The sequence below is a fragment of the Semicossyphus pulcher genome, unplaced genomic scaffold, assembly GCF_022749685.1.
Source record: "Semicossyphus pulcher isolate SPU_LCO1_2020_fin unplaced genomic scaffold, fSemPul1.0.p SCAF_24, whole genome shotgun sequence".
Taxonomy (NCBI): domain Eukaryota; kingdom Metazoa; phylum Chordata; class Actinopteri; order Labriformes; family Labridae; genus Semicossyphus; species Semicossyphus pulcher.
The window spans coordinates 11,078,124-11,104,280 of NW_027211698.1; the positions used below are offsets into that span (position 1 = coordinate 11,078,124).

Consider the following 26,157-nt stretch of genomic DNA (forward strand, 5'->3'; position numbering starts at 1 on the left):
TGTAACAGAAGGAATTTCCAGTAGTTTCAAAGTTAAGGTGCTTTTACTTTGAAGGCAACCTGACTAGTTTTAAGCCTGGAGCAAGAAACATCCAACAAACCCTGATCAGAGGACTTAAAGACATTATGGGACTGCAGTAGATCTCTGATGAAGGCGACCGCCTAACAATCCAGAATTAGAAAGTAATAAGAATCTTAGATTGAAGTAAGAATAATAATTATATTTTAAGAACATAAGTTATCTGATTTATTTGTGTCTGTTTTTATTACGTTTGTCTCAATATGTGTATATACATATTACTTTAGTAAGTTATCTTTATAAGCAATTCTATAATTAAAATAATGTCACCAAAAGTAAACAAATCACAATAAATATCTTATGACACTTAATATATATAGACTGTACTCTGATATATTAAATGTAAATAATATATATAATTTATATTATGCAATATTTTATTTGACCGTTTACATTTTTATATAAGTTTGAGGTGCTTCATCCATGACAGTCAACGTATTGCAGATTTGGCCAGCAGGGGCGCTAGTGGTCACTTTACCGTTCTGTTCTGCCTGCAACTAATAATAAAGCACCAAAGATGGAACCACGCGCATGCGCACTGCTTGTGTTGTGTGTCGGCTTCACAGTCGTCTGTGACTTCAGGGAATGGTGAGAAAACACCGAACATTTTTATATTTTAACTCATCATTTTTTGGAAAAACAAATTATAAGTGAAGAAAGACTTTAAGTTAGTTGGTGTTATTTAAAGCGGATACAGTTAGCGTAATGGGAAAGTTATTTATCCAGAGTTGTTTTGAATGACTTATGTGGGAAAACTAACCTGATGTTTGCCAGATGCGAGCACTAATTGATGCCCCGGGTTTTATGTTTCTTTATCTTAATATTATATGCAACTCTTTCCAGGTGAGGCTCTCAGATGGAGGCAGTGTGTGAGCAGGACCATGGAGGTGAGGAGGAGGAGGAAGCCATGCTGTGGTCCATCCAGGAAGCTCTGGAGAGGCAGACCCTGCAGATAGGAGCCTCAGCCTGCGGGGCCACGGCCGTGGTGGACGTGCTGAAGGCGCTCGGCGTCGAGGTGACCCCCGAGGAGGCGGACCGCAGCGTGCAGACGCGGCTGAGGAGGAATGAGTCCCCGCTGCCGGACTACCTGCTGTCGAGGAGTGAAGCCGGTAAATATTGAAATGCTGATACAGTATGGTTTTTAAATCAACGACTGGTGTGATAAGAGTTTAGGTTGAGCAAAGTCTATAAGTCGATAATGAATGCCTTTACTTTCTATACTTCCGGGAAAGTTTTGTAATAATGACTGTACATAATAATAATAACATAGCGATTATAGCACGTTCTTATTAATGTAACCTTATATTTATATTACAAGGTTTTGCAAATCTAGTAAGTCATATGCATTCATTTCCTTTGTAGAACATAAAATTCACATTATAATGAGTGTAGGAAACAGCTGATTATTAGAGATAGTAATTATTAAAATTAGCGCAGACTTCTTTTTGAAAAACAGTTGCAAATTTATCCTTCAGAATAAACCTGATCCTTTTAAGCAGGGTGGTATAATTTAACAGCCAATACATGTAACTTTCCGCGGTGCTTGGCGTCCTGCAGGCAGAAAAGTTTACAATATATCAGTCGCTCTATTCTGTATCTACCTGTGCTAAAAATAGTCATGCTGCTTTAAAAGCATTCACTCGGTTGGCAGTTCTGACACTATAAACACTTGGCGTGAGATCAGGCTTCCCTCTCCAAACTGATCTGTGACATTTCAGGTAATGAAACATTATACATAAAGGAGGACTGTGTACAGGTGCATATCTCCGCGGAATGTATTATTTCTGCTGTCACAGATGCCGGCAGAGACTATAACTTCCCCGCTGATTGAGGCTCCGTAACGTCTTGAACCCATAAGCTCAATTTCCTGCCAGCATGACAGCTGGCTGCACCGCCAACCAGGCGAAGTCAAAAGCACCCTCTTGAATTAGACAAAGAGGTTTATGCCTCTCAGAGGAGCCACTGTAATTGACTTTTTCAGCTATGTTACACATCAGCATTTCAGGCATTTAGCACAGGAGGGTCTGCATGGAGGGGAAACACACCCAGTAATCATCAATTTTTCTTTCAGGTGCGACTCACGCTCAGCTCATCCAAGGAGCAGAGGAGGCCAGTAAAGGGAAGGTGATCGGTCGCTTCTTCCACCTCCACCCTCACCGCCTGGTCCGACTCGTCTCCTGGCTCGCACGCTGGATCCGAAAAGGTGCTGTTCCCATCGCCACCATGAACATGCAGCGGGCCGTACCCGAGGGAGAGGAGGTGCCCGACGCCTGGCACCATCAGCTCATATTTGGGGTTGCACCTAACGCTGTTTTCATGACCAATCCTTTAGATCTAGGTGAATAACAGTAAAGAAAACGACTCTTTCTGCAGAGTCATGCCTGCAGATATTGATGCGTTATATTCTTTTGTTGGATTCCTTTTTCAGTGAGCGAGACAGAGCTGCATCAGAGACTCTGCAGTGAATCTGTGCTGCTGATCCGACGAGAAGACGTCCTGCAGAGACTCACGCCTGAGTGCTGTCTGTCCAGCTTATCCGACGTGCGGTGGAAAGCCCTGGACGTTGAGGGTGAGGCTGGTTTTATATATGCAGATTTTTTTATCCAGCATGACACATTTTTTTAGGCTCTCCTTTTTTCTCCCTCTTAGGTCAGGTGAAGCAGATGTGCAGAGAAGAGGAACAGGAAGAAGACGGAGCCAAGTTAACACACATCACAATCCCAGCAGCGTACAGTTCAGGTGTCACACTCTTCGCTCTACGACAGTCAGCGTTAGGACAAGAACTCCTCAGTGCTCCTGAGCTGCCTTTGTTGTGACTGGACTAAAACTCATGGACTCAAGACTTAAAGCTTATCAGGACTTATTTATTGTGCGATGACGAATAAAACATTTAATTTATGCACATCATTTTTTATTGATCCTAGTGTTTTGAATCAGCAGATATCAAGCGTGTCCTGAAAGAGGTGCAAACAATCACAATCACTGTTTTACCACTACAAATAAGCAGTGCTGACCGCTGTGACCGAGGCTTCTCCTGCTCTGCTCCTCGCTGCATCCAGGATCAGATCCCATCAGTCCCTATCTGGCCACTTTACACCCTCTCTCTGTATAATTCTCACAATGTATTGATTGCTCTCAGAGCAATAAATGGCAGAGCTCCAGTTTATATTTCAGAGCTGTTATGACTTAATAGTCAGAACTCGTCTGATTGCTCCAAAGGCGACATTGAGCACTTAAGGTGGTCGAGTTGTTGCAGCCGGGTGCTTCTATGTTGGCACAATTAAATAAAAACATCAGTTTTTCAAAGAGCTACCTCGCCTTTTCACACTTGAAGTCAGCTTTGTGTTTTGTGTTCATACTGGCCTTTCTGTACGACTAATGTGCTTTTATGAGGGGTAAAATTGTTTCATAGAATTTAGTGTATCTCAATATATTATAGGCTTATTTAGAGGGTTAAATGATCCTGCACGTTGGCTTATTTAACAGCAGAACAGCCTCTTGTGTTGGTCTGAAGCAGACGTTCACAGATATGTAAACTCCAATGACTGTAGTGATTGTTTTAGTGATTGTAGTAGCGCCGTTCCTCCTCCACTCTGCTAATCCGGAACAGATCGGCTGCAGGAGCCGGATTTCTCAACAGAGCTGTCAATCATCCTTTTTACAGCATCAAATAAGTAATTAAAAATAAACTTCAGATAAATTAACACTTGGACGTAAATCAGCATGATAAGAGTTAACTATAATGACAGAAACCATGTTTGAGAAAAATGTATTTGATGTGTATTTTGATTTTATAGTTCGACTCATGTCCCATCTGTTAACATGGAGGAGGCGGGCTTTATGACCTATACTGCAGCCAGTCAGCAGGGGGCGCCCGAAATGTTTAGGCTTCACTTTAGGGAGCTGTCCTGTCGTCCATCTTTTTATACAGTCTATGAGCTCTACCAAAATTATCAACAAGTAATTGTCAGTGGTGGAATATACTAATTAACATTAACTCAAGAGATGTGCTTATATGAGGTACTTGTTCTAAGCTTGATTATTTTCTTCTCACACCATTTTCTTCTACTTCAGAGTGAAATATTGTACGTTTTACTTTTCTTTTGACAGATTTAGTTCCTGGTTCCTTCCATATAACTTATAACAAATTACTGTGATTAAAAAGTGAGTTTTTAACAGTGGTTTAAAAGATGAGACAAAGTTTGCAACCCTGATCTCCTCAGGCAGGTCATTCCAAAGTCTAGGGGCCCTGACTGCAAAGGCTCTATCTCCTTTGTGTATCAGCCTGGACTTGGAACAAGTAACAATGCATCTGAGGATCTCAGGGAGCAAGAGCACTAAACATTTGGAAAAATAAATAAAGGATTTGAATATTTCCTCCACCACTGGTTATTGCCTAATGAGAGTAAAGTAGCATACTAGCCTTAAAAGCCTCCAAGCAGGGTCACAAATCTGCGAGTACGTACACTATTGTTTATAAATAAATGAAATGTAAATTAATTGTAATTTTTTATATTTTTTTCTGAAAGACAAAACATAAATTGTTGCCTTTTTTACTGCGACGTTAATTGGAAGTGAAGATGTTGCCTGGGAAACGCGTCTTCTGAAAAAGGGACCGTTGGTGTCGCTAATTAAACTACAATTCCCATGATGCACTCGACAGTTACACCCCGCGGAAGTTGAAAAGAAATCCCCAAACTTACCTAAAACCAGCTCGGGCCGTGGATATAGGTAAAAAGTTGACACGTGCATTAACGAAACGCACACATTTTATCGAATCTGACCGTTTGAATGTCTTGTAGCACTTTTAGCTAACTTTGTGTAGCTGTTGTTAGCGTTTAGCTCCATTAAGAACATCATGGTGATATATTGGATACACGTGGTGTCTGTAATGTGCGAGTGTGATAACATACTTTGCATCCCCGGCCAGTCAGCAGGCTGAGAGCAGAGGACACACTTCTGACTGCTGTCCTGAACTGACTGGGCTCCGGCTGTTTCCTGCTTCACTCAGAAACTTACTCACAAAGGTGAGAGACAAAACAGCATGCTAAATCTTAATATCTGCGCTAACGTTGCTAAAAACTGTCCTGTTTAAGTCATTCTTTTCAGGCAAAAGCAGAATAAATGCATCTTAATTCATTCATTTTCTACTTGAACAGAAAACCCATTGACGTAAGCGGGAATTAATTGAATATTGACCTTTCTGAGCTATTGGAATTTATTGCTTCAGGGTTTAGAAAACACCGTCCAGATTATATGACTGCAGAACAAGCGCATGAACTATACATGAATGCATTTGCCTCCATGTAGATGATACATACTGCAAGTTATGTGCTTATATAAGCTTATCTGACATCTTTTATGCATGTTAACCACATACAAGTGTACTTTTACTCATTAAATTATCCTCTAATTATGGTTGAATGGCGCAAAAAAGCAGTGTAATACGGAGAGAACATGTCACAACAAAGTTATCACCCTCTGAAAATCAACTCCTGTTTGATTTACTCCTTAACATGTGAGTCACATGAGCGGAGTGTCTCCAATCAAAACCAGTGATTTGTCTAATTGTGAAGCATGTGCACCCACTGTGCTACACTCAGCCCTTTGTACTGTATCTGTCTGCTCATACAGACCTTTACTAGAGAGAACCATTCAGTTGCTCAATCCATAAAGTTGATAGGCTTCAGGTCAATGCAGATTGAGACGGTCAGAAGTCAGTTTGTTTAAGTTAATCGAAGTCTTTCAGCTTCTGTTTCGGCTGCTTTATGTGAAATTTTGGAAGAAGTTTGTGTTAAAGTAAAATAAAAAGTTAAGTTTACGAGGTTCAGGAGAATAAATAAGCCCTACAAACCATCAAATAATACATTTATTCCCTGTGGTTGAAGTATATTGATCCAAAAGTGTGTCACAGGGGACTACTTTCTGCTCGGAGTCTGTTTACATTGTGTGACTGTCACGGTTTACAATGAACATCCTGTTCGACTTGATAAGAACAGTTTCCCTTTGAGTGATATCCTCCCATGCACTTAAATATTAAATTATAGATGTTTGACGGCTGCAGGAATCATCAGTAAATAAGAAAATGTCTCTAAATGCTTCTGTAAATCCAGTCGAATAAACGAGTGATTCACCGTGTATCAGACTTCTAACAGCTTTGTTTTTCTATGCAAATGAGCCCCCGTTTGCCGTCCACGCCATTTAACTGTTGACTTGTGTCTCTGTTCTACTCGATTGGCTCTGTGTTAGTGTGGCATGACAAGATAATAAAAGACCCCAGGCCTCAGAAAAGGTCAACGCTTCCTCACAGCTTAGAGGAGTCCGTTTCTTATAGGTCAATCCGTGCATGCAATTAAGCGGTCACTTTACGGACGGGTATAGGAGAAGTGTGGGCCGCTCGGTCAGGTCGCCTTGAAGGTGTGAAGATCTCTTGTTATCTCAGGTACGATGGCGGAGAAGGTGCTGGTGGTCGGCGGCGGCGGGAGAGAGCACGCGCTGGCCTGGAAGCTGGCGCAGTCGGAGCAGATACAGCAAGTGCTGGTGGCTCCGGGGAACGCGGGGACGGCCGACTGTGGGAAGATCAGCAACTCTGGTATGAAGCTCTTTTGTTGACAGAGCCAAGCACGCTGTTACCCACTGATTCTTAATGCTATGCTAAGTGCAGCACTACATTTTTGTTAGCCGTGTTGAAGGTGAAGAGATGAAGTTGACACTGATTGCACTAATGACATAAATTGCTTCATTAGAATCAGGAAGCTGATCGTGTTATAACCCTCTCTCTCTGTTTCCCTCCACTCAGAGGTGTCAGTGAGTAATCATGCCATATTAGCTCAGTTCTGTAAGGACCACCATGTGGGGCTGGTCGTGGTCGGACCTGAGGTGCCCCTGGCAGCAGGTGAGTCCCCTCCATCTTTATTATTACTTTTTTAGTGTGTGATTCCCTTTCGCTTAAAGGAGCAGTTCGCCCCTGGAAAAAGCCGCTGTCAGTCAAAGCTCTCTGTAATCAATAGAAGGAATAATATTTGAAATTGGCGCCATAGCTGTGGAGAAAGTTGTACAAACAGCTCGTGGGTTTCGCCCGTTTTACATTCCTACAACACCCAGAATGCATTGCGCCCCTCCCTCTGAAAGGAGCGGCCCAGCGAGAGACGCTGGAGTGAAATACGACCGCTTTCGCTGCAGGCGACAGCTCAGAGCGGTACAGAATCCGAGACACGGCGATAATGGCATTAGCTCCCCATGATAGCATGATAGGACTGAGGTTGAAAATTGGCGAACTGGCCCTTTAAGCCGCTTTCTTTTTCCTTTTCTTCCAGGTATCGTGGACGACCTGACTGCGGCCGGAGTCCCCTGTTTCGGCCCGTCTGCCAAAGCGGCTCAGTTGGAGGCCAGCAAAAGCTTTTCCAAGGCGTTCATGGAGCGTCACGGCATCCCCACGGCTCGCTACGGCTCCTTCACCGACCCCGAGGAGGCCTGCAAATACATCCGCACGTCAGTACAGTACACACACATTCGATGTCCTCCATCAGCTATAAATCAGTGTTTTATATTGCTTCTTTTCTACGTTGATAGGCAGCAGGAGAGTTTGTTTTCAGAGCCATGAAACACACAAAACTCGCAGCATCACTAAAGTTTTCTCGGACCGTTTGATGAGTTAAAGAGCAAAGATTGTGTCCTTTATAGTCGGTGAAAGTCATTTCTCGTGGTCATATAAAGCATCTCGAGCAGAACAGCTGCCGCCCTCTGACAGCCTTCATCCATACAGATCCCAGGCAAACAATGCCGCGCGCTGCGGACGTTAAATGGGCCCACAAACGACAAACACTTTATGCGGCGTATCAGGCGTTCGCCATCTGTTCCAGATGTGTTTCCCGTGAATGGAGTTTGTTTAATTGTCCCGGGCCTCTTCCAGGGCCGACTTCCCGGCGCTGGTGGTGAAGGCCAGCGGGCTGGCAGCGGGGAAGGGAGTGATCGTGGCGAAAGACCAGGACGAGGCCTGCCAGGCTGTGATGGACATCATGAAGGTGTGAGACTATTTGTTGATGCTCGTATTAGCACGGATTTATCTTTCCCCAACCCTCCTCTTTTGGTGGCTCGAATTTATTGGATTCTGCATGAATATTATTTTCAGACCAGCAGTAATTTGTTCTAAAAGTTGATGTTTGTGTGAACACTCTTTCACTCTTTCAACTCTGTGCAGGATCGAGCCTTCGGAGCCGCCGGGGACACTGTGGTGGTTGAAGAGCTCCTGGAGGGAGAGGAAGTGTCTGTGAGTGTCATTAACCGCATTGAACCACATTTACTTAAAGGTTGTGCGACACTGACGGGCTGTCGATCCCTCCTCTTGTAGTGTCTGTGCTTCAGCGACGGCTCCTCCGTGTCCCCGATGCCTCCGGCTCAGGATCACAAGCGGCTGCAGGACGGCGACCTCGGGCCAAACACCGGCGGCATGGGGGCCTACTGTCCCACCCCTCAGGTTCGCGTTTCATCCTCCTCCCTCGTTCCTCTCCGGGTTTCCTTTTTAAGATCATAGTCCAGCTCTTTAACAAGCCCCATGCTGCTCCTCACTCCAACTCTGGATTCCCTGCAGGTGAGCCAGGAGCTGCTGCAGCAGATCAGAGAGACGGTCCTTCAGAAGACTGTGGACGGGATGAAGGAGGATGGGACTCCCTATGTGGGCAAGTGCAGATAGATGCCCCGAGTTGTATTTCAGTTTGCAATAATGTATGTGAGGAAAGAAAACACACACATGCTCTCTATCTCATACATGTGCTCCTCTTGTGTCCAGGTGTGCTGTACGCAGGGCTGATGTTGACCAAGCAGGGGCTGAGGGTCCTCGAGTTCAACTGTCGCTTTGGAGACCCCGAGTGTCAGGTGGGCGTCCCCCTCCGACTGCCGTCAATCACTGTATCTTGTTAAACTCTAAACATGAGCTGTTTCTCCTTCAGGTGCTGCTGCCGCTCCTCAAGAGCGACCTGTACGAGGTGATCCTGAACACCATGAACGGCAAACTGGCCTCCAGCGCCCCCGTGTGGCACCAGGACAGCTCTGCGGTCACTGTGGTGATGGCCAGTGAAGGGTACCCCGGCTCCTACAAGAAAGGAGTGCAGATCACAGGTATGAATGGAATATTAAAAGGTAGACACGAACTTTTCAAGCTTCAGACAGCTGGCAGGTGATTTGTTTTTTCTTTCTACATGTGCAGGGACAAATTACAGCCCTAAGAAGTTGTATCTGTCCTAGAAAACAAAGAAATACAGCAAATCTATTTAACATCTTTGCTAAAATGTTGACCATCGATATGTAACAAGGTGATTTCAGCAAACTGAATTCTCCAACTGTCCTCATTATGCGTGAAAAATTGCATTTAATTGGTATAAACTTGATCTCAGCAAGTCTGCCTAGAATTTGCTTAATGCTCAGCAGCAATTCACCTGGGACAAAATGTATTAGCTGCAATTAACACACAAACGCTTAACCAGTCTACCTGAGCCGTCGCGAATCCCGTCCCGTGAACGGTCAATGTCCAATCCTTAAGTTAGCAACCGTAACTAGGCACTGGAGGTCTGTCAAGCTTTCAGCTGCTGTAACGGTCCGACAGCAGATGTCCTCAAAGTTTAGAGGGGGTGTCATATTTTTAGCTCTTTTTAAGCCAAACACTCGAGAGGAGAGATGTCGGACACGGACTATAAAGTTAAGTTAAGACGCTAACTAACTTGGCTAAGTTAGCATGTTAGCAAACAAAGACGGTTGAGTATTAATTATACATTAATCCAGAGCCAGTGTGCGGATGAAGCTCACGATACGCGAGCAATATCCTGACGTGCTTTGAAAAAAGTGTGGGTTTTTTTGTGCTAGCAACGGGCTAAAACGTATGAGATAATTAAAGCTATAGGGAGTCATAACTAAACATTAGCTTCAATTAAAACAATATATTGACTCACCCTGCTGAGTTGTGAGGATGTGGGGTGCCTGACGCTTGCTTTGGGACCGGTGATTTATGTCAACACTCCGCTGACAGATTATATTCTGGATGTAGCTTTCAAATGCGTGTTGTCGTTGTCAAATTTGCTGTTATTTCCCTCGGAACTTCTCTCACTGTCGGTGCGAAAGCTTGACAGGCGTAGCAACAGTAACCAAGGGGGGCGGGACTAAGCGAAGGGTCACTTGTTCCTGAATAAACAAACAGCAGAGTAACCTCCTCTGTCCATCCTCAGGCTTGTCCCAGGTAACGGACTCAGGTGTGCAGGTTTTCCACGCCGGCACCGCGCTGAAGGACGGAGGCGTGGTCTCCAGCGGCGGGCGGGTCCTGACCGTCACGGCGGTCAAATCTTCCCTGGAGGCGGCGCTGCAGGCGGCCAATCAGGGCGTGGCTGCTGTCGGCTTCCCGGGCGCCGTGTACCGCCGAGACATCGGCCACCGCGCCATCGCTCACCTGAACCAACGCAGGTGTGTGTGAGACACGTACAAGCTGAAATTAACTGAAACATTCTGTTTTTGTACCGAACATTTGTTCTTTTTTGTATTTCTTGTCGAGCTTTATGAATAAAAAGCTTCATTTTGCAGATTACAGTGTCCTAGTTTTTCTTTAATTTATTAAGCACTTAAAACCAGATCTTTGTAACCCTCAAACAGAATGCCCTGCTGCTTTTAACATCTTTTAGCCTCTTTGTAAAGACTGAGATAACTCTGTGTCTCTGACAGAGGTCTGACCTATAAGGACAGCGGGGTGGACATCGCCGCCGGCAACAAGCTGGTGGACATGATCAAGCCTCTAGCCAAGGCAACTTCTCGCTCTGGTAACTCCTCTGTCACGCACAAACACTAAAGACGAAGCTTCCTCACACGTCTGAATAAAAATACACGTCTATCTTTCATTAAAAAAACGGCACCAGGGGAAATGTTTTATACTTCTCACAGCTCTGTGACTCATCAGAGAGACTGAAACCTTTTTCTCATCAAGAAACAAATTGCTGCCTTTTCAGAAAATGCATTTAAATGCTGTGTGCGCGCTGAGATGAATTCAGCAGCCCTAATTCAAACACAAATTGGAATTTTCTGTTAACAGGGTGTAACGCAGAGCTGGGAGGATTTGCGGGGCTGTTTGACCTGAAGGCTGCGGGATTTGTCGACCCGATCCTGGTGTCGGGGACGGACGGAGTCGGGACCAAACTGAAGGTGAGAATTCCTTCATTCTGTTTTTGTTGTAGAATAAGGACGATTTTATTCACAGTCCAGCTATTTTTCTTTTTATGAAAACTTTGCTTTGGTATTTTTTTAAATTACAAAGTCGTGGAACAAACGAGAATCGATTGAAAGTAGAAAAACTTTGTCTTCTTCCAAATTGGCTGCCAAGAAATTACCATTCAAAACTGTTGGCTCAGGAGTAATGGAGCAGCAGGGGAGGGAGATGTGCTTATCCACAGATGGATTAAAAAGATAACACTGTGGCTGCTAAAAACTGAAACACAAATGTCGTTACTTTATAGTGTGAAAGACCCGGGATTATTTCAGGGATGTTTAGCTCACTGTGTCTTCTCATGCAGCTTTCATGTTCACCAGTTTAATTTGTCGTCAGATCGCCCAGGCGTGCGGACAGCACGGCGGCCTGGGTCAAGACCTGGTGGCCATGTGCGTGAACGACGTGCTGGCTCAGGGTGCAGAGCCGCTCTTCTTCCTCGACTACTTCTCCTGCGGCCGCCTGGACGTAGACGTGGCCGCCTCGGTGGTCGGCGGCATCGCGAAGGCCTGCGAGATGGCCGGCTGTGCTTTGCTGGGTAAGAGAGGAGACGTCCTGTTTAAGGAATCGTTCTCGTGGACTTGGATGCCGTGTTTCATTCGTTCGTCCTTGTCCAGGTGGTGAGACGGCAGAGATGCCGGGCGTCTACCCTTCAGGAGAGTACGACCTAGCCGGGTTCTGCGTGGGAGCAGTGGAGCGTGGAGCCCTGCTGCCCAGGCTGGGCGACATCGCAGAGGGGGACATGCTGATTGGAGTGGCCTCCTCCGGGGTTCACAGCAACGGCTTCAGCCTGGTCCGCAAAGTCCTGGAGAGGGCCGGCCTCAGCTACAGCTCCCCCGCTCCTTTTGGCTCGTCGGGACAGACCGTCGGTAAGTCTAATTTTTCACTCATGTGAGCGACCGTAATAATCGTTCGTCGCAGCCTAACTTCACCCTTTGACCTCACTCCCAGGTGAGGTTTTGCTGACACCCACAAAGATCTACAGTCGCCTGCTGCTGCCGATCCTTCGCAGCGGAGCCGTCAAAGCCTACGCCCACATCACAGGAGGAGGACTGTTGGAGAACATCCCTCGCGTGCTGCCGCAGGAGCTGGCGGTCGATTTAGGTGAGATGAAAGCACACGGACGCTTCATCTCCGGGGGCAACACAAGCAGATAAAACGTTGACGTCAGTAATCTGGAAGCATTTCTTATGGAATTAGCATTTAAGACTGTTTCCTGTGTATATATACTTCCACATGCATGACCCCTGTGCACGATGAAGTCGGTGCAAATGTAAACATGAATAAACATCCTTCTTTTCATATTCAGCTCCCTTCCAGTCGTCCTGAGGTCGCTTCATGCTTGTTTTTAAAGCTCATGGCTCTCTCTCATTAATATTTATACTCTTGTGTTTGTGCATGACTCAGACGCGTCTCGATGGAGCATCCCCCCGGTGTTTTCGTGGCTCCACAAGGAGGGGGGTCTGAGCGAGGACGAGATGGCCCGAACCTTCAACTGCGGGCTGGGGGCGGTGCTGGTGGTCGCCCCGCTGGATGCTCAGAGGGTCCTACGCCAGCTCCAAGCCCAGGAGGAGGCCTGGATCGTGGGTTCTCTGGCCCGCAAGCAGCCGGGTGAGACGCCGACCCCCTGAGAATGTAGCTGAAAGTGTTTCACCCAAGAATATTCAATTGAAGTTTGTTTATTCAGGCGGAGAACCTGTGGTGGTCCGTAACCTGCAGCACAGCCTGCTGAATAAAGAACAGACATCCAGTGGAGAGGCGGTTGTCGGGCAGAACGGTGGTTGCGATGGAGACAGCAGCAAACCGCACAAGAGGACCAGAGTGGGCGTTCTAATCTCTGGCACAGGTGACAGGAAACTTTGGCATAACAAGCATGTTAACCAAAATGTGGAAGACTTTTTTCAAGTAACTCTTTTTTTTTTTTTACCTCCCCTCAGGCACCAACCTGCAGGCGCTGATCGAGCAGGCCAAGCGTCCATGCAGCGCCGCAGAGATCGTGGTGGTCATCTCCAACAGACCTGGAGTTCAGGGCCTGAAGAGAGCATCGCTGGCCGGCATCCAGACCCGGGTAAAACAAAAACATGATGATGATGGACAGGAAACAAGGAAAACAAAGACTGCATTCAAACCTGAATCCTGTTGATGCATTTGTGTTTTCCTCCTCTCCAGGTGGTGGACCACAAACTTTACGGGAGCCGAGCAGAGTTCGACGGCACCATCGATCGAGTGCTGGAAGAGTTCGGGGTGGAGATGGTTTGTCTGGCCGGATTCATGAGGATCCTCACGGGAACTTTTGTCAAGAAGTGGAACGGTGTGAAAATGCTGTTTGAACATCTTACATGTCATGATTAAATACAATATGATGGAGTGTTTTTTATCTTATTGTAACAGGAAAGTTACTGAACATCCACCCGTCCCTGCTGCCCTCGTTCAAAGGTGTGAACGCCCAGAAACAGGCGCTTCAGGCCGGGGTGCGGGTCGCTGGCTGCACGGTGCACTTCGTCGCAGTAAGTACGACTTAAATTACAAATGTTTTCTTGTAGTCGAACGAGTCACGCTGATGTTGTTTTGTTCTTCCGCGTTCAGGAAGAGGTGGACGCTGGAGCCATCATCGTGCAGGAGGCGGTGCCCGTGCTGGGCGGCGACACAGAGGAGAGTCTGTCGGACCGAATCAGGGAGGCCGAGCACCGAGCGTTCCCGGCCGCTCTGGAGCTGGTGGCCAGCGGAGCGGTCAGGCTCGCAGAGGACGGACACATCGTGTGGAAGTCAAATACGCAGATTTAAGCTTCACTTTATGTTACCGCCCACGAGACGCTAACATAGAAGACTTAGAAGCTTACTACTACAAAAGTTCCAGATGAGTTGGGTAGATTTTTTTCATGGGCTTAGCAGCATTTCAACGTCTTGGTAAAGAAAAATACATTCCATTCATACTTGTTTAGAAAATGTAGTTGCACTGGAATTGACCTAAATGTCAGTGGTCCTACTTGTATTGCTGTTCACATGTATGTTAGTGTTATTATGAATTATTAAATGTTTGTGTAGCTGAAACTGTAACTTCATTATTAAACCTGCTCGGGAGAAGTCGTTTGTGAAGTATACGTTTTTATTGTTGTAGAAAATTGCTACAAAATCCTTTCACATAGCAAAAGAAAAAGTGTTTCTCATGCTGTTTGTCCTGCAAAGCTTAGATGAGAAAATGTCTGTCACACACTCTGCAGAAAACATTAGTCCGTGCGCAGAAAACATTAGTCCGTGCGCACAAAATCAGTTCCTTGAATCCACTTAGAGGATGCTTTAGTGACAGCTCCATGTTTGTTAGCTCCGATGGAAGCGCAGCACGGACAGCCTCTCGTTCCCAGCTCTCGTCGACAGGACCGACTCTCCTTTCAGACCACGTTTGCCCAGCAAGCGGATAATCTCCTCTGGTGGAAACAAGACAAAATTGTTATTGAATGTTTCCTCCACTTTAAATTATTCTAGTGACCGCTTTAAACTCACCTGGATCGTTCTCAGCGATGGTAATGAGGTAGAATAACCCTTTATTTGAAAGCAGCTGTGCAACCAGAGGCAGGAATTTGTCTGTCACCTCTCGCCCTCGCTTCCCGCCAGCCCAGGCCGCCTCTATGCCTCTGCTGCCGACCTGGAAGAGGGAGAAATATGTTATAATGCTCCTCTTATATAAGCGATAATAATCGAATATACAGATTTAAATCACCTCTTCTGAAGGTGTGACCACATACGGAGGGTTAAAGAGGAGGACGTCCACTTCTCCACTAAGGCGAGGCAGAAGAGACTCCACCTAAAGGAAGGAGATAAAGAAAAAGATACTTCAAGTTCTGGCACAAAAAACATGTAAACAAATGAAACGTGAATATAAAAGGCTCACCAAGGATGTGATGACAGGCTGCAGTGACACTTTATTACACGACGCTGTCTTTGCTGTACACTGAGCTGCTGCAGGATTCACATCAGTGCAACTACAAGAGAAACGTGCACACACTTAAGATAATAAATTAGCCCATTTTTTAGCTGGAAATAAGCGTCACACTCACCAATAAAGAGCTGAAGGTCCAATCACTGACGCCAGAAATGCAGACACCACTCCTGAGCCACTGCCCACCTCCAAGCACACGCACGGGCTACAAACAGCGGAGAAATAACGCCCATATTTAGGTGAACTAAATGAAGTACGTGATGCATTCAGGTCCAATATGTAAACTGTGTCTGACCTCATCATCTGTAGTCGTTGTGCATCTTTCTCCAGAGCGTCAATCAAAAGAAACGAGTCCTCCGCCGGCTCGTAAACATCCCGGAAGTCTCCTCTCCCCGCATGGGAGTACACAGGCGTGGGAATACCTGTTGACATGTTTGCATCACAGCTGCAGGCTTACACACTCAAGAAGTAATCAGACTCGCCAACCGCCTGCACGCGCTCCCGGCTCCTTCTGCTCCGTCACAATTCGGTGAGTAAATACGCTTCGTAGTGTTGTTAGACTTTACACGCTGACGTAGTTTGAGGGTTGAGACTGTTTTACTGTAAAAGAAACGCGTAATTTATATATAAAAACCGCACACGTGAAGCTATGTAAGTTTGCTAGCTAATTCACAAGCCACTTCCGTGTATAGTCACTACGTCACAGTGACGTATTGTAACGCGCTCTAAATCTAATCTCATCCTAAATCTCTCATAGTTCTTGTTACCGGTAAAACAAAAACAAAACACTAACAACAAGGTACATAAGATCAGATACGATAGTCCATTATTGATCCTCAGAGGGGAAATTCAGGTGTTGCAGCAACATAAAGAAATACAAAATAAAAATAATATAGAGAGTACAGCAGTAAAAACACATCAAATGTAGTATTGTATTGCACAGTATGTATATGTATATACACTCAAGTGGAAGCGGTGAAGCTGCTGATGAGGAAAGGAGCCGACCCCGGGATCAGGAACCTTGAGAATGAGCTGCCGTGAGCTGAAAAGGTGTGCTGTCAGTTCATTCTTAAAAGAAACAGGAACGTTCCAGAAAGTTTGTGTGCAGAAAATATTTTTATTTTTCACAGGTGGAGAAGATCGTGAAAGGGAAGTTTTCTCATGCTTAAGTAAAGCTCAAGAACACTGTCCGTCAGACAGTCCAGTTTATCATGTCATTTGCCCCCAAAAAAGCCGATGTTGGTTGTTTCAGTGAAACATGCCTATTGTTCATTACCATGTAATGCCCTAAGAGAGAGTGAAGTTATGATTTGTAGTGTAATGTATGGTAATCGTTACTGTTAATTTCTGTACAATGAGTTAACATAAGTATTTTGTGTTTTGAATGATTGGTTTGGTTGAAATATAATTGTTTAAGATGAATTTACAGTTGTAACTTTGCATGTTTTCAATGTTTACCGGATTCTTTAGAAAATAGGAATGTTTAGCTGCATTTAATTGCAACATGTATCATTAACATAATGCGTATGTTTGTTTAAAATAATTAAACAATGACAAAGGACGTCGCGCTGTAAAGAACAAGACCAGATTTGACCTCTTGTGTCCAGTAATGCAGTAACAGCGCCCTCTGCTGTCTGCGAAGAGAAGTGCACCAGCTTACAGCACCAGTCGGTCTCGGGCATGTTCAGGTTTGTGTGGCCGGAAGCGACTGTTTTTCAAGTATTTTCTTCTCTACTTCATTTATATGATATCGTAAAATTTAAATTACCCAACAGAATATCGTGTAATAAAGGTTAGCTTCACCTCAATCAGCTACAGCATGAAATAGTGCTCACACTGTTCCCTGTTGACGGCTGCTGTCATGTAATCTAAAATGTAGATGCGAGGCAGCGCGTGTTTTAAAGGATATGCATATATACATTTTTTTTTTTTTACAGTGACTTGTGTAAGACTAAAATGGTCTACATGTAAAAAATAAAAATAGATAAATTAAATATTCTTGACGTCACACTATCTTTATATAGCATTTTTGTAAGCACAGTTGTTGCTTACGGCCATACCACCCTGAACACGCCCGATCTCGTCCGATCTCGGAAGCTAAGCAGGGTCGGGCCTGGTTAGTACTTGGATGGGAGACCGCCTGGGAATACCAGGTGCTGTAAGCTTTTGCACTTCTCTTCACAGACAGCAGAGGGCGCTGCTACTGCATCGCTGAAAACAAAGCTCATGTAACAGAGTTAAAAGTGCGCTTTGTTATTAAGGCTGGTATTTGAGAATTTTATGTATTTGTGAATTAAAAAATAATAATAATCTAACTAATAACAGGGTTTGTAATTCATTAATCGCAATTAATCTCATATATCATAGATTTCTTTGAGAAGCACATCACATGTAGACTTACTCAGTCTGGATTACGCTGCAAAATATATGTAGTGGAAACACTGTTGGTGTATATTGTTTACTGTGTATATGTTAATGTTATCCAGCAGTTCGGCTTTGTTTTTGACGCTGTAATATAAGTTTATACGATGTTTTAATGTGATGTTATGGCCGCCATTTGAAACACAGCGACTTGATTCGTGTCATCTGATTACTATTCGTCATACTATTTACGGTATGAAAAAGTTAAAATAAGTGTAGCAATTAACCAGTATTATACTATCTTAAAAAGGCAAATTATGTTGTATACAGTAAGTGACAAATTAAAGGCAGACCCCTAATAAATGAGTGGAGAACCAAATGAATGCTGCTCATGTAGTCCTTTCTTCAGTTTGCCAACCACTTGTAACTAACTACCACCTTTAACCCGCTCCCTTTCTTATCTTACAATATGCAGAAATAAGCTCAATGAAAAGCCATAGATAGATAGTTAGACATTTAAACAAAACTGGTTTAATTAACAGAATATGAAGACATGCGCACTCCGATACAGTAGGTGGCGCTAGGCACCTTTAACGTCGGTTTGTAGTCCGCCAATAATACCCAAGAAGAACATAGGACGCATGCGTAGAAAGTCAAGTGACGTATGCGTAGTAAGTCACGTGACACAAACAAGGCAGTAGTGGCTGAGCCCTTTAAAAGCTGCGGCATTATATCGCTCGGGTCGCATTGTGTTCGCCACGAACCTGCGTCTCAACGATATGTGGAGAACCAGAGGAAAAGTAGGAGAGTCTGAACGAAAAACACGAAGAACTGCAGTTTCGTGTGGATAATGAGGTCAGTAAAAAGCCACACAAACACACGTAAAACACGTGGACGCTGCGGCACGCTAGCTAGCATAAGGCTATGCTAACGGCTGTAGCTAAAGTTGCCACCCTGGCTGTTTGGGGCGATATAAAACGACCAAGTGGTCAAATTCACCCAAATGATGCGTGAAGGAGATTACATATGATGTGGTAAAAGGAACGTCATTGTTTTAGGTTGTGTTTTCGTAGTTTTCTTGCTGTTATCGTCGGAAGTAATCCACCTGTTGGCGCCAAATTAGCATAAGCGGCTAGCATTACCTGTATAGCCTAGCATTGCCTGTATTTGCCCAAATCACGCGTGAAGGAGATTATAGATAACTGTGAATAGGAATGTTTTATTTTAGGTTGTTTTTTTCGTAGTTTTCTTGCTGTTATCGTCGGAAGTAATCCACCTGTTGGCGCCAAATTAGCATAAACGGCTAGCATTACCTGTATAGCCTAGCATTGCCTGTATTTGCCCAAATCACGCGTGAAGGAGATTATAGATAACTGTGAATAGGAATGTTTTATTTTAGGTTGTTTTTTTCGTAGTTTTCTTGCTGTTATTGTCAGAAGTAATCCACTTTTTGGCGCCAAAATTAGCATTAGCAGCCAGCAAAGCATTACATGTATAGCCTTTCTGACGACCAAACACAAGGTTGGATGGGAAGGAGGGCAACAGAGGACAATAAACAAACAACATATAATTAATGTAAGATTTCAGAGTAACTTATTGAGCTGTTCGCAGTTGTGTTATTTGTGTTGGTTGTGGCTTGTGTTGTAATGTACAGATTTCATGCATGGCTCTGTTAATGTTTTCTCTTGTTTAAGTATAGTTGGTTACCAGCAGCAGTTTTATTAGTTATGGCGCAGTTTTAATTTCATTATTGCACACTAGGCGCTTATTTCTGCTAATAACTCACATTACCAACTGCTTTTCTACTGTTCTAGTGAAGCCGAGTTATCAGCCTTTTTCCATTGATATGTTTTAACATGTGATTACTAGAATGATACTTATGGATTTACAGACGGTTGATGAAGTAGTTTTTCTCTCAGGAAACTAAGCTTGATTTATTGATCTTCTGATGTTGTGGTGACTTTCATTCAAACTGACTTAGCGTTGATGCCATGTTTCCCACTATCACATTGTAATTCAGTAAGCAATGATCTGCAATGTATACCAATTTAACTAGGACAATCATTATGAGATCAATTCCTAAGAACATTTCTATTTCCCCCTCAATCTTTCAGCAATTTCAACAGGTTTTATTACATTATAGTTAAAATAATTAACGTGGAAAAACTATCAACAAAATGAATGAAATATGAAGAAATAATTTATCAGTGCAAATACCCAGTTTTTATTTATACACAGAGGCTGGTTTAGTCTGAAACTCAAAAGACTCATGACTTTATTTCTTGTGTTTCAGGGTCCAGACGTCTGCAGGCGGAATTGTAGATCTGCTGCCTCACTGGACGACATGTTGGAAGAGGAACGTCACACAGAACACCTGAGAGAACATCTCTGTGCTGAAGCTCTGAGGTAGGACGCTTTCTTTGTCTTATCAGCTGCTGTGTTTCATGTTGAAGAAAGTTGAATATTGAAGCAGAGAGAGGCAGCGGCTCCTTTTGTTGTATTTAACATTGGGAAGAAAAATTGCTCACGTTTAGGTTATTGGCTCTCATCATGGTGTAGTTCAGCTCAGTGTTTGCATGTCTTTAATTCCTGGTTGTTATTTTCAATGGCAGAACTGAAGCCTTTTTAAAGTGAGACCCAGCTGTTGTTGTTTATGCTGCAGAAGTAGAGAAATACTATGGAGTAATAACTTAAAGTGTAAACTGATGTATTGCTATACTAAGACTTATTTTTCTTTAACAACAATACATGTAAATGAAATAGGAAGAAAAAATTTATCGGTGCACATACCCAGTGTTTATTCATACACACAGGTTTTTTTTAAATGTGTGCATCATGTTTCAGTCTGAAACTCAAAAGACTTTATTTCTTGTGTTTCAGGGTCCAGACGTCTGCCGGTTGACTTGTAGATCTGCGGCCTCAGTGGATGACATGATGGAAGAACGTCGAACAGACCACCCGAGAGAACGTCTCCTCTGTGCTGAAGCTCTGAGGTAGGACGCTTTCTCTGTGTAGTGAGAGCTCAGAGTGTGAATGGTTGTGTTCCTGACAGTATTGTGATTACTAGGATCATTCTTAACCATTTGATTCACTATTAATAGTCCAACTGTGTTGTGATTTCTCATAAAGAATTTAAGGGAAAGATGTCAGAGGAGATACTTGAGTAATCTATTAACTAAATGTAATCAATCAGCTCACAGTCCTGTGTTTTGTGCCTCATTAGCTCTAAGAAATCAACACAAAGCAGCAGTCTGATTAACTGTTCTGTGCAGGTTAAGATAAAACTAACCACCAGAGGGCGCCACTTCCACCACAAGTGATTTATGGCTGATTGATTAAATTGCTCCATCTCTGTATTTGGCAGGAACATAGTTTGAAATAAAAGCGTGTTTCTGTTCTTGATGCAGTTCACACAAATACTTTAAGTCTGTTACTGTAAAAGAAAATCAGAGTATACTTTAATGTTTAATGAAAACACACTTTAATACGAACTTTATTGTGAGATATTGTCAAACGTCACCATAAATGTCCTCCTTGTTTTCTCTTTCGCCACCAGGCGGTGTAGTTTAACAAAATAATTAATGTAGAAAAACTAACAACACCTTAAATGTAAATGAAATAGGAAGAAACAGTTTATCAGTGCAAATACCAAGTTTTTATTCATACACAGGTTGTTTTAAATGTGTGCATCATGGTTCAGTCTGAAACTCAAAAGACTCATGACTTTATTTCTTGTGTTTCAGGGTCCAGACGTCGGCAGATGGACTTGTTGATCTGTGCCCTCAGTAGACGACACACAGACCACCTGAGTTGACATCTCCTTTGTGCTGAAGCTCTGAGGTAGGAAGCTTTCTCTGTATTAGAAATAGAGTTAAATATTGAGGTAGAGTTGTTGAGGTTATATATCCGACCCTTTGAAAGATTGTAAGATAGAAGACTTGATAGGTGTCATTGTTGTGAGTACCAGCCGTTGTTCTTCATGCTGATGTTGTAGAACAAGGCTGCAGTGAGAGCTCGGGGCGTGAACTGTCGAGTTGCCTGCAGCTCAGATGTGTAGTGAGTCAGTAGGTGGCTTCTTAAGTGGTTTTTAACAGGTTGTTGGTAGAGTTGTCGTCTTGTGTGTGATAGGTTTTACAGAATTTGCTGTGTTGGTCTGTAAATTTAAACGGTCATGTTAATTTTAGTCTTGTTAGTGACGTCAGAGAAGCTTTGAGTGTGGCTGTCTTGCTGAAAGTGCTTTCTTGTCCTGCTTATGATAGTTAACTTTATTACGCTGTCTTAGCTATAAATATTAGCTTTAGACTTGTTGCTGAGCGTTGTCTTGTTTGTTGTGGACTTTTATTTTGACATTTTTGTTAACGAGCTGAGATGTGTCGTGATTGTAGGCCTGGTTACTCTAGTAGTTTGTTGGTAGATTTTCATAATGTGCGATACGTTTGAGACAATATTCTTGTTGGTCAATCTGTTGTCCGTTGAAGTTGTTAGTGTTGTGGTTTATTTAAACCAGTTGAGATGTGTACTGCGGAGGAGACTTGTTAGTAAGAGCTTTGCGTGTAAATGGTCGTTTGCCTGCTGTTGACTCTCGGTTTAATGTCTTAACATTAGCCCAGGTGTGTAGTGACAGATTAGCTCACAGTGCTACTTGTGTTGTTGGTAGATTTGTTGTCTCTTGAAGCAGTGTGTGAAGTTTGTCAGAATTAGCTCTGAAGCTCTGTAAGCTCGACTGTTTTAGTCTTGTTAGTGATGTCAGAGAAGCTTTGAGTGGTCGTCTTCGGGTCAGTCTGGTAGGGTAGTTTTTTTCTTTAGAAAAAGTGCAAATTATCTCATATTGCTAAATGTGTTTAGTAAAGTTGAAGTTAGTTAAAGTTTTAGTTTGCTTGTGATATTCATTTGTAAAGCACGCTTTGGCTTGAGATGCTTCGGGTTAGATGTTGTCTTTGAAATGTGTTTGAGGTTTATTAGCTCAAAGTATGTATTGGTTTTAGGCTTGTTAGCTGGCAGAAGCTTTGAGTAAGGCTGTCTTGAGTTGTGTAGTGATTGAGTCGTCAGTTTAGTAGCCTGTGTTATTTTCAGTTGTCTCTTGGAGCAGTAAAAAGTTTTACAGACTAAAACACATTGAATGAGAATCAGAAACTAACACTTGTTTTTCTTCTTTAACAGGGACTCCACCGAAGACATCGACTTCTCATCGAGGCGTTCCTGGAGATGGGAGGGTCCTCCTCGGACGTCGCGCTCAGGTTTGGAAGCTCAAATGCTTTTATTATTTTGTACTGCTGTGTTCCAATTTTTCAGTCTTGTAAATGTGGGGAATCGTACATATTTATCCTTTCACCTCTTCCTGATTGATAGCCAACCGGTAAGTCGATAGATAATGAAGCTCTGGAGGAACGTTGCGCCATATTTCAAAGTCAAACTGCATATTTAATAAGCCATTATGTGTCACTAGTTAACTGCTAATGTTAGCATTCAACTACAACAACATTACTATTTTCTTGGACTTTACACTACAATCAAGCTTAAAGTCCAAGCTAATGGTAATGTTGACTAAGAAGTGGTTGAATGCTAACATTAGGAGTTAACTAGTGACACATAATGGATTATTAAATATGTAGTTTTACTTTGAAATATGGCGCAACGTTCTTCCAGACCTTCGTTATCTATTTAACATATCAGTTGGCTATCAATCAGGAAGAGGGGAAATCATAAATATACTCCCCACATTTATAAGACTTAAAAGCTGGAACACAACAGTAGAAGATAATGAAAGCATTTGACCTTCCCTCCCTGAGGACGAAGGAGACCAGGCGGGATTCTACACCACTTATTTTTCTTGTCGCACTCGTGAAGTGTTTTGTTGTATTTATTGTTCTGCCCTATTTTTCCTTCTTTATGGCCAGCCTTGTTCATTAATGAAAGAAAACTCAGACACGTATTATGTTGGATGTATTTATTCATCTGTCATTCAAAAATAAAGGAAAAGAAACATGTCCCAGCCTTGTCCATTCATGTGTGAACATATAAACTCTGTCAGGTTTAGTCAGCAGTCAGAGAAGCTTTGTCAGGATGGATCTCCTTTTGGTGTCGCCCCAAATGTTTCACTGCTGTTTCATCGTTCAGCTGTGTTTTCTATATTCTGATTAATGTTCTAAAAGTTGCCTACTATTTTCATGAGCATAACATGTTATTTTATGTACATTTTATGGTTATAATAATCTTCCTGTATTTAGAAACATGTTAATTGGTAGTGGATGATGGAGGTAATGTCGGTGTTTAAGATCTCTAGTCCAAAGCAGAGTTAGATGAAGTTCTGCTTAGGTCGAGAGATCCTACTACTTTCTAGTCAACTGCTTTTAGCATTCAACCACTTCTTAGCCTGGAGTTTAAGCTTCTCTGTATGGTCAAGAAGTGGCTAAATGCTAAAAGCAGTTGACTAGAAAGTAGTAGGATCTCTCGACCTAAGCAGAACTTCATCTAACTCTGCTTTGGACTAGAGATCTTAAACACCGACATTACCTCCATCATCCACTACCAATTAACATGTTTCTAAATACACGTAGAGCTAGTATTATAACCAAGACAAATGTACACAAAGCAACATGCTATGTTAATGAAAATCACAACTTTTAGTACATTAATCAGAATATAGAAAATACAACTGAAAGATCAAACAGCAATTAGACATTCAAGACAACACTGCCAAGAGAAACATCCTCAAAGCTTTCCTGACGGCTCACTAACAACACTTACTGTAGTCTTACATTGCTTCAACTGACCAAACTGCTAGTTTTGAAGAAAAGTTCCTGCAAACAACACAACACTCAGCTCTCACTACAAAGTCTACTGGATCAACTTCTTTAGCACAAGAACACAACTGCAATCAATAACTTTCTCTCTGACAAAACTACCATGTCATAGTATGAATGACGTGTTTTGTGAGATTTTTCGACAGGCTATACTATGACGTTTTTATCACTTTTTTCGACATACTATACTATGACTTTTTTCGACATGCTATACTATGACGTTTTTTGTGCGTTTTTTCGACAGGCTATACTATGACGTTTTTTGTGAGGTTTTTCGACATGCTATACTATGACGTTTTTTGTGAGGTTTTTCGACATGCTATACTATGACGTTTTTTGTGAGATTTTTCGACATGCTATACTATGACTTTTTTTGTGAGATTTTTCGACATGCTATACTATGACGTTTTTCGACAGGCTATACTATGACGTTTTTTGTGAGTTTTTTCGACATGCTATACTATGACGTTTTTCGACAGGCTATACTATGACTTTTTTCGACAGGCTATACTATGACGTTTTTTGTGAGATTTTTCGACATGCTATACTATGACGTTTTTCGACAGGCTATACTATGACGTTTTTTGTGAGATTTTTCGACAGGCTATACTATGACGTTTTTTGTGAGATTTTTCGACATGCTATACTATGACGTTTTTCGACAGGCTATACTATGACGTTTTTGTGAGATTTTTCGACATGCTATACTATGACGTTTTTCGACAGGCTATACTATGACGTTTTTGTGAGATTTTTCGACATGCTATACTATGACTTTTTTCGACAGGCTATACTATGACGTTTTTTGTGAGATTTTTCGACATACTATACTATGACTTTTTTCGACATGCTATACTATGACGTTTTTTGTGAGATTTTTCGACATGCTATACTATGACGTTTTTTGTGAGATTTTTCGACATGCTATACTATGACGTTTTTCGACAGGCTATACTATGACTTTTTTCGACAGGCTATACTATGACGTTTTTTGTGAGATTTTTCGACATGCTATACTATGACGTTTTTCGACAGGCTATACTATGACGTTTTTTGTGAGATTTTTCGACATGCTATACTATGACGTTTTTTCTGAGTTTTTTCGACATGCTATACTATGACTTTTTTCGACAGGCTATACTATGACGTTTTTTGTGAGATTTTTCGACATGCTATACTATGACGTTTTTCGACAGGCTATACTATGACTTTTTTCGACAGGCTATACTATGACGTTTTTGTGAGATTTTTCGACAGGCTATACTATGACGTTTTTGTGAGATTTTTCGACATGCTATACTATGACGTTTTTCGACAGGCTATACTATGACTTTTTTCGACAGGCTATACTATGACGTTTTTGTGAGTTTTTTCGACATGCTATACTATGACTTTTTTCGACAGGCTATACTATGACGTTTTTTGTGAGATTTTTCGACATGCTATACTATGACGTTTTTGTGAGATTTTTCGACAGGCTATACTATGACGTTTTTTGTGAGATTTTTCGACATGCTATACTATGACGTTTTTCGACAGGCTATACTATGACTTTTTTCGACAGGCTATACTATGACGTTTTTGTGAGTTTTTTCGACATGCTATACTATGACTTTTTTCGACAGGCTATACTATGACGTTTTTTGTGAGATTTTTCGACATGCTATACTATGACGTTTTTGTGAGATTTTTCGACATGCTATACTATGACGTTTTTTGTGAGATTTTTCGACATGCTA

General features: G+C 42.7%; 3 protein-coding genes, 1 long non-coding RNA gene and 1 other non-coding gene across 6 annotated transcripts; 4 read left to right on the plus strand and 1 right to left on the minus strand.

The window, feature by feature from the left end:
• Nucleotides 1-596: 596 nt before the first annotated feature.
• On the plus strand, nucleotides 597-3,376 carry LOC138603712 (uncharacterized). 2 transcript variants are annotated; one of them, XM_069675605.1, is made up of 5 exons: nucleotides 597-666; nucleotides 922-1,187; nucleotides 2,150-2,416; nucleotides 2,507-2,647; nucleotides 2,728-3,376. In XM_069675605.1, the coding sequence occupies exons 2-5, from the start codon at nucleotides 935-937 to the stop codon at nucleotides 2,892-2,894; spliced, it is 828 nt and encodes a 275-aa protein (XP_069531706.1). In that variant the 5' UTR covers nucleotides 597-666; nucleotides 922-934; the 3' UTR covers nucleotides 2,895-3,376. The 2 variants fall into 2 exon arrangements, with proteins under 2 accessions (XP_069531706.1, XP_069531707.1); XM_069675606.1 differs by having other exon boundaries at nucleotides 2,150-2,281.
• Nucleotides 3,377-4,753: 1,377 nt separating this feature from the next.
• gart (phosphoribosylglycinamide formyltransferase) lies at nucleotides 4,754-14,393 on the plus strand. Its single transcript, XM_069675268.1, has 23 exons — nucleotides 4,754-4,809; nucleotides 5,009-5,105; nucleotides 6,521-6,670; nucleotides 6,878-6,973; nucleotides 7,395-7,569; nucleotides 7,991-8,102; nucleotides 8,279-8,347; nucleotides 8,429-8,554; nucleotides 8,669-8,756; nucleotides 8,867-8,952; nucleotides 9,027-9,195; nucleotides 10,296-10,527; nucleotides 10,783-10,877; nucleotides 11,147-11,256; nucleotides 11,657-11,855; nucleotides 11,935-12,186; nucleotides 12,269-12,421; nucleotides 12,725-12,928; nucleotides 13,005-13,163; nucleotides 13,255-13,385; nucleotides 13,487-13,628; nucleotides 13,709-13,824; nucleotides 13,904-14,393. The coding sequence occupies exons 3-23, from the start codon at nucleotides 6,526-6,528 to the stop codon at nucleotides 14,099-14,101; spliced, it is 3,057 nt and encodes a 1,018-aa protein (XP_069531369.1). The 5' UTR covers nucleotides 4,754-4,809; nucleotides 5,009-5,105; nucleotides 6,521-6,525; the 3' UTR covers nucleotides 14,102-14,393.
• Nucleotides 14,394-14,450: 57 nt separating this feature from the next.
• n6amt1 (N-6 adenine-specific DNA methyltransferase 1) lies at nucleotides 14,451-15,922 on the minus strand. Its single transcript, XM_069675534.1, has 6 exons — nucleotides 15,550-15,922; nucleotides 15,373-15,459; nucleotides 15,207-15,297; nucleotides 15,036-15,119; nucleotides 14,819-14,960; nucleotides 14,451-14,742 (listed from the first exon to the last, which is right to left on the minus strand). Exons 1-6 carry the CDS (start codon nucleotides 15,684-15,686, stop codon nucleotides 14,636-14,638), a joined length of 648 nt encoding a protein of 215 aa, XP_069531635.1. The 5' UTR covers nucleotides 15,687-15,922; the 3' UTR covers nucleotides 14,451-14,635.
• A 1,378-nt stretch (nucleotides 15,923-17,300) lies between these two features.
• Nucleotides 17,301-17,419, plus strand: LOC138603804 (5S ribosomal RNA). Its single transcript, XR_011309260.1, has one exon. It is a non-coding gene; the product is annotated as a 5S ribosomal RNA (ribosomal RNA).
• Nucleotides 17,420-18,307: 888 nt separating this feature from the next.
• LOC138603756 (uncharacterized) lies at nucleotides 18,308-22,960 on the plus strand. Its single transcript, XR_011309254.1, has 5 exons — nucleotides 18,308-18,470; nucleotides 19,909-20,021; nucleotides 20,496-20,608; nucleotides 21,359-21,455; nucleotides 22,776-22,960. It is a non-coding gene; the product is annotated as an uncharacterized lncRNA (long non-coding RNA).
• Nucleotides 22,961-26,157: the final 3,197 nt, after the last annotated feature.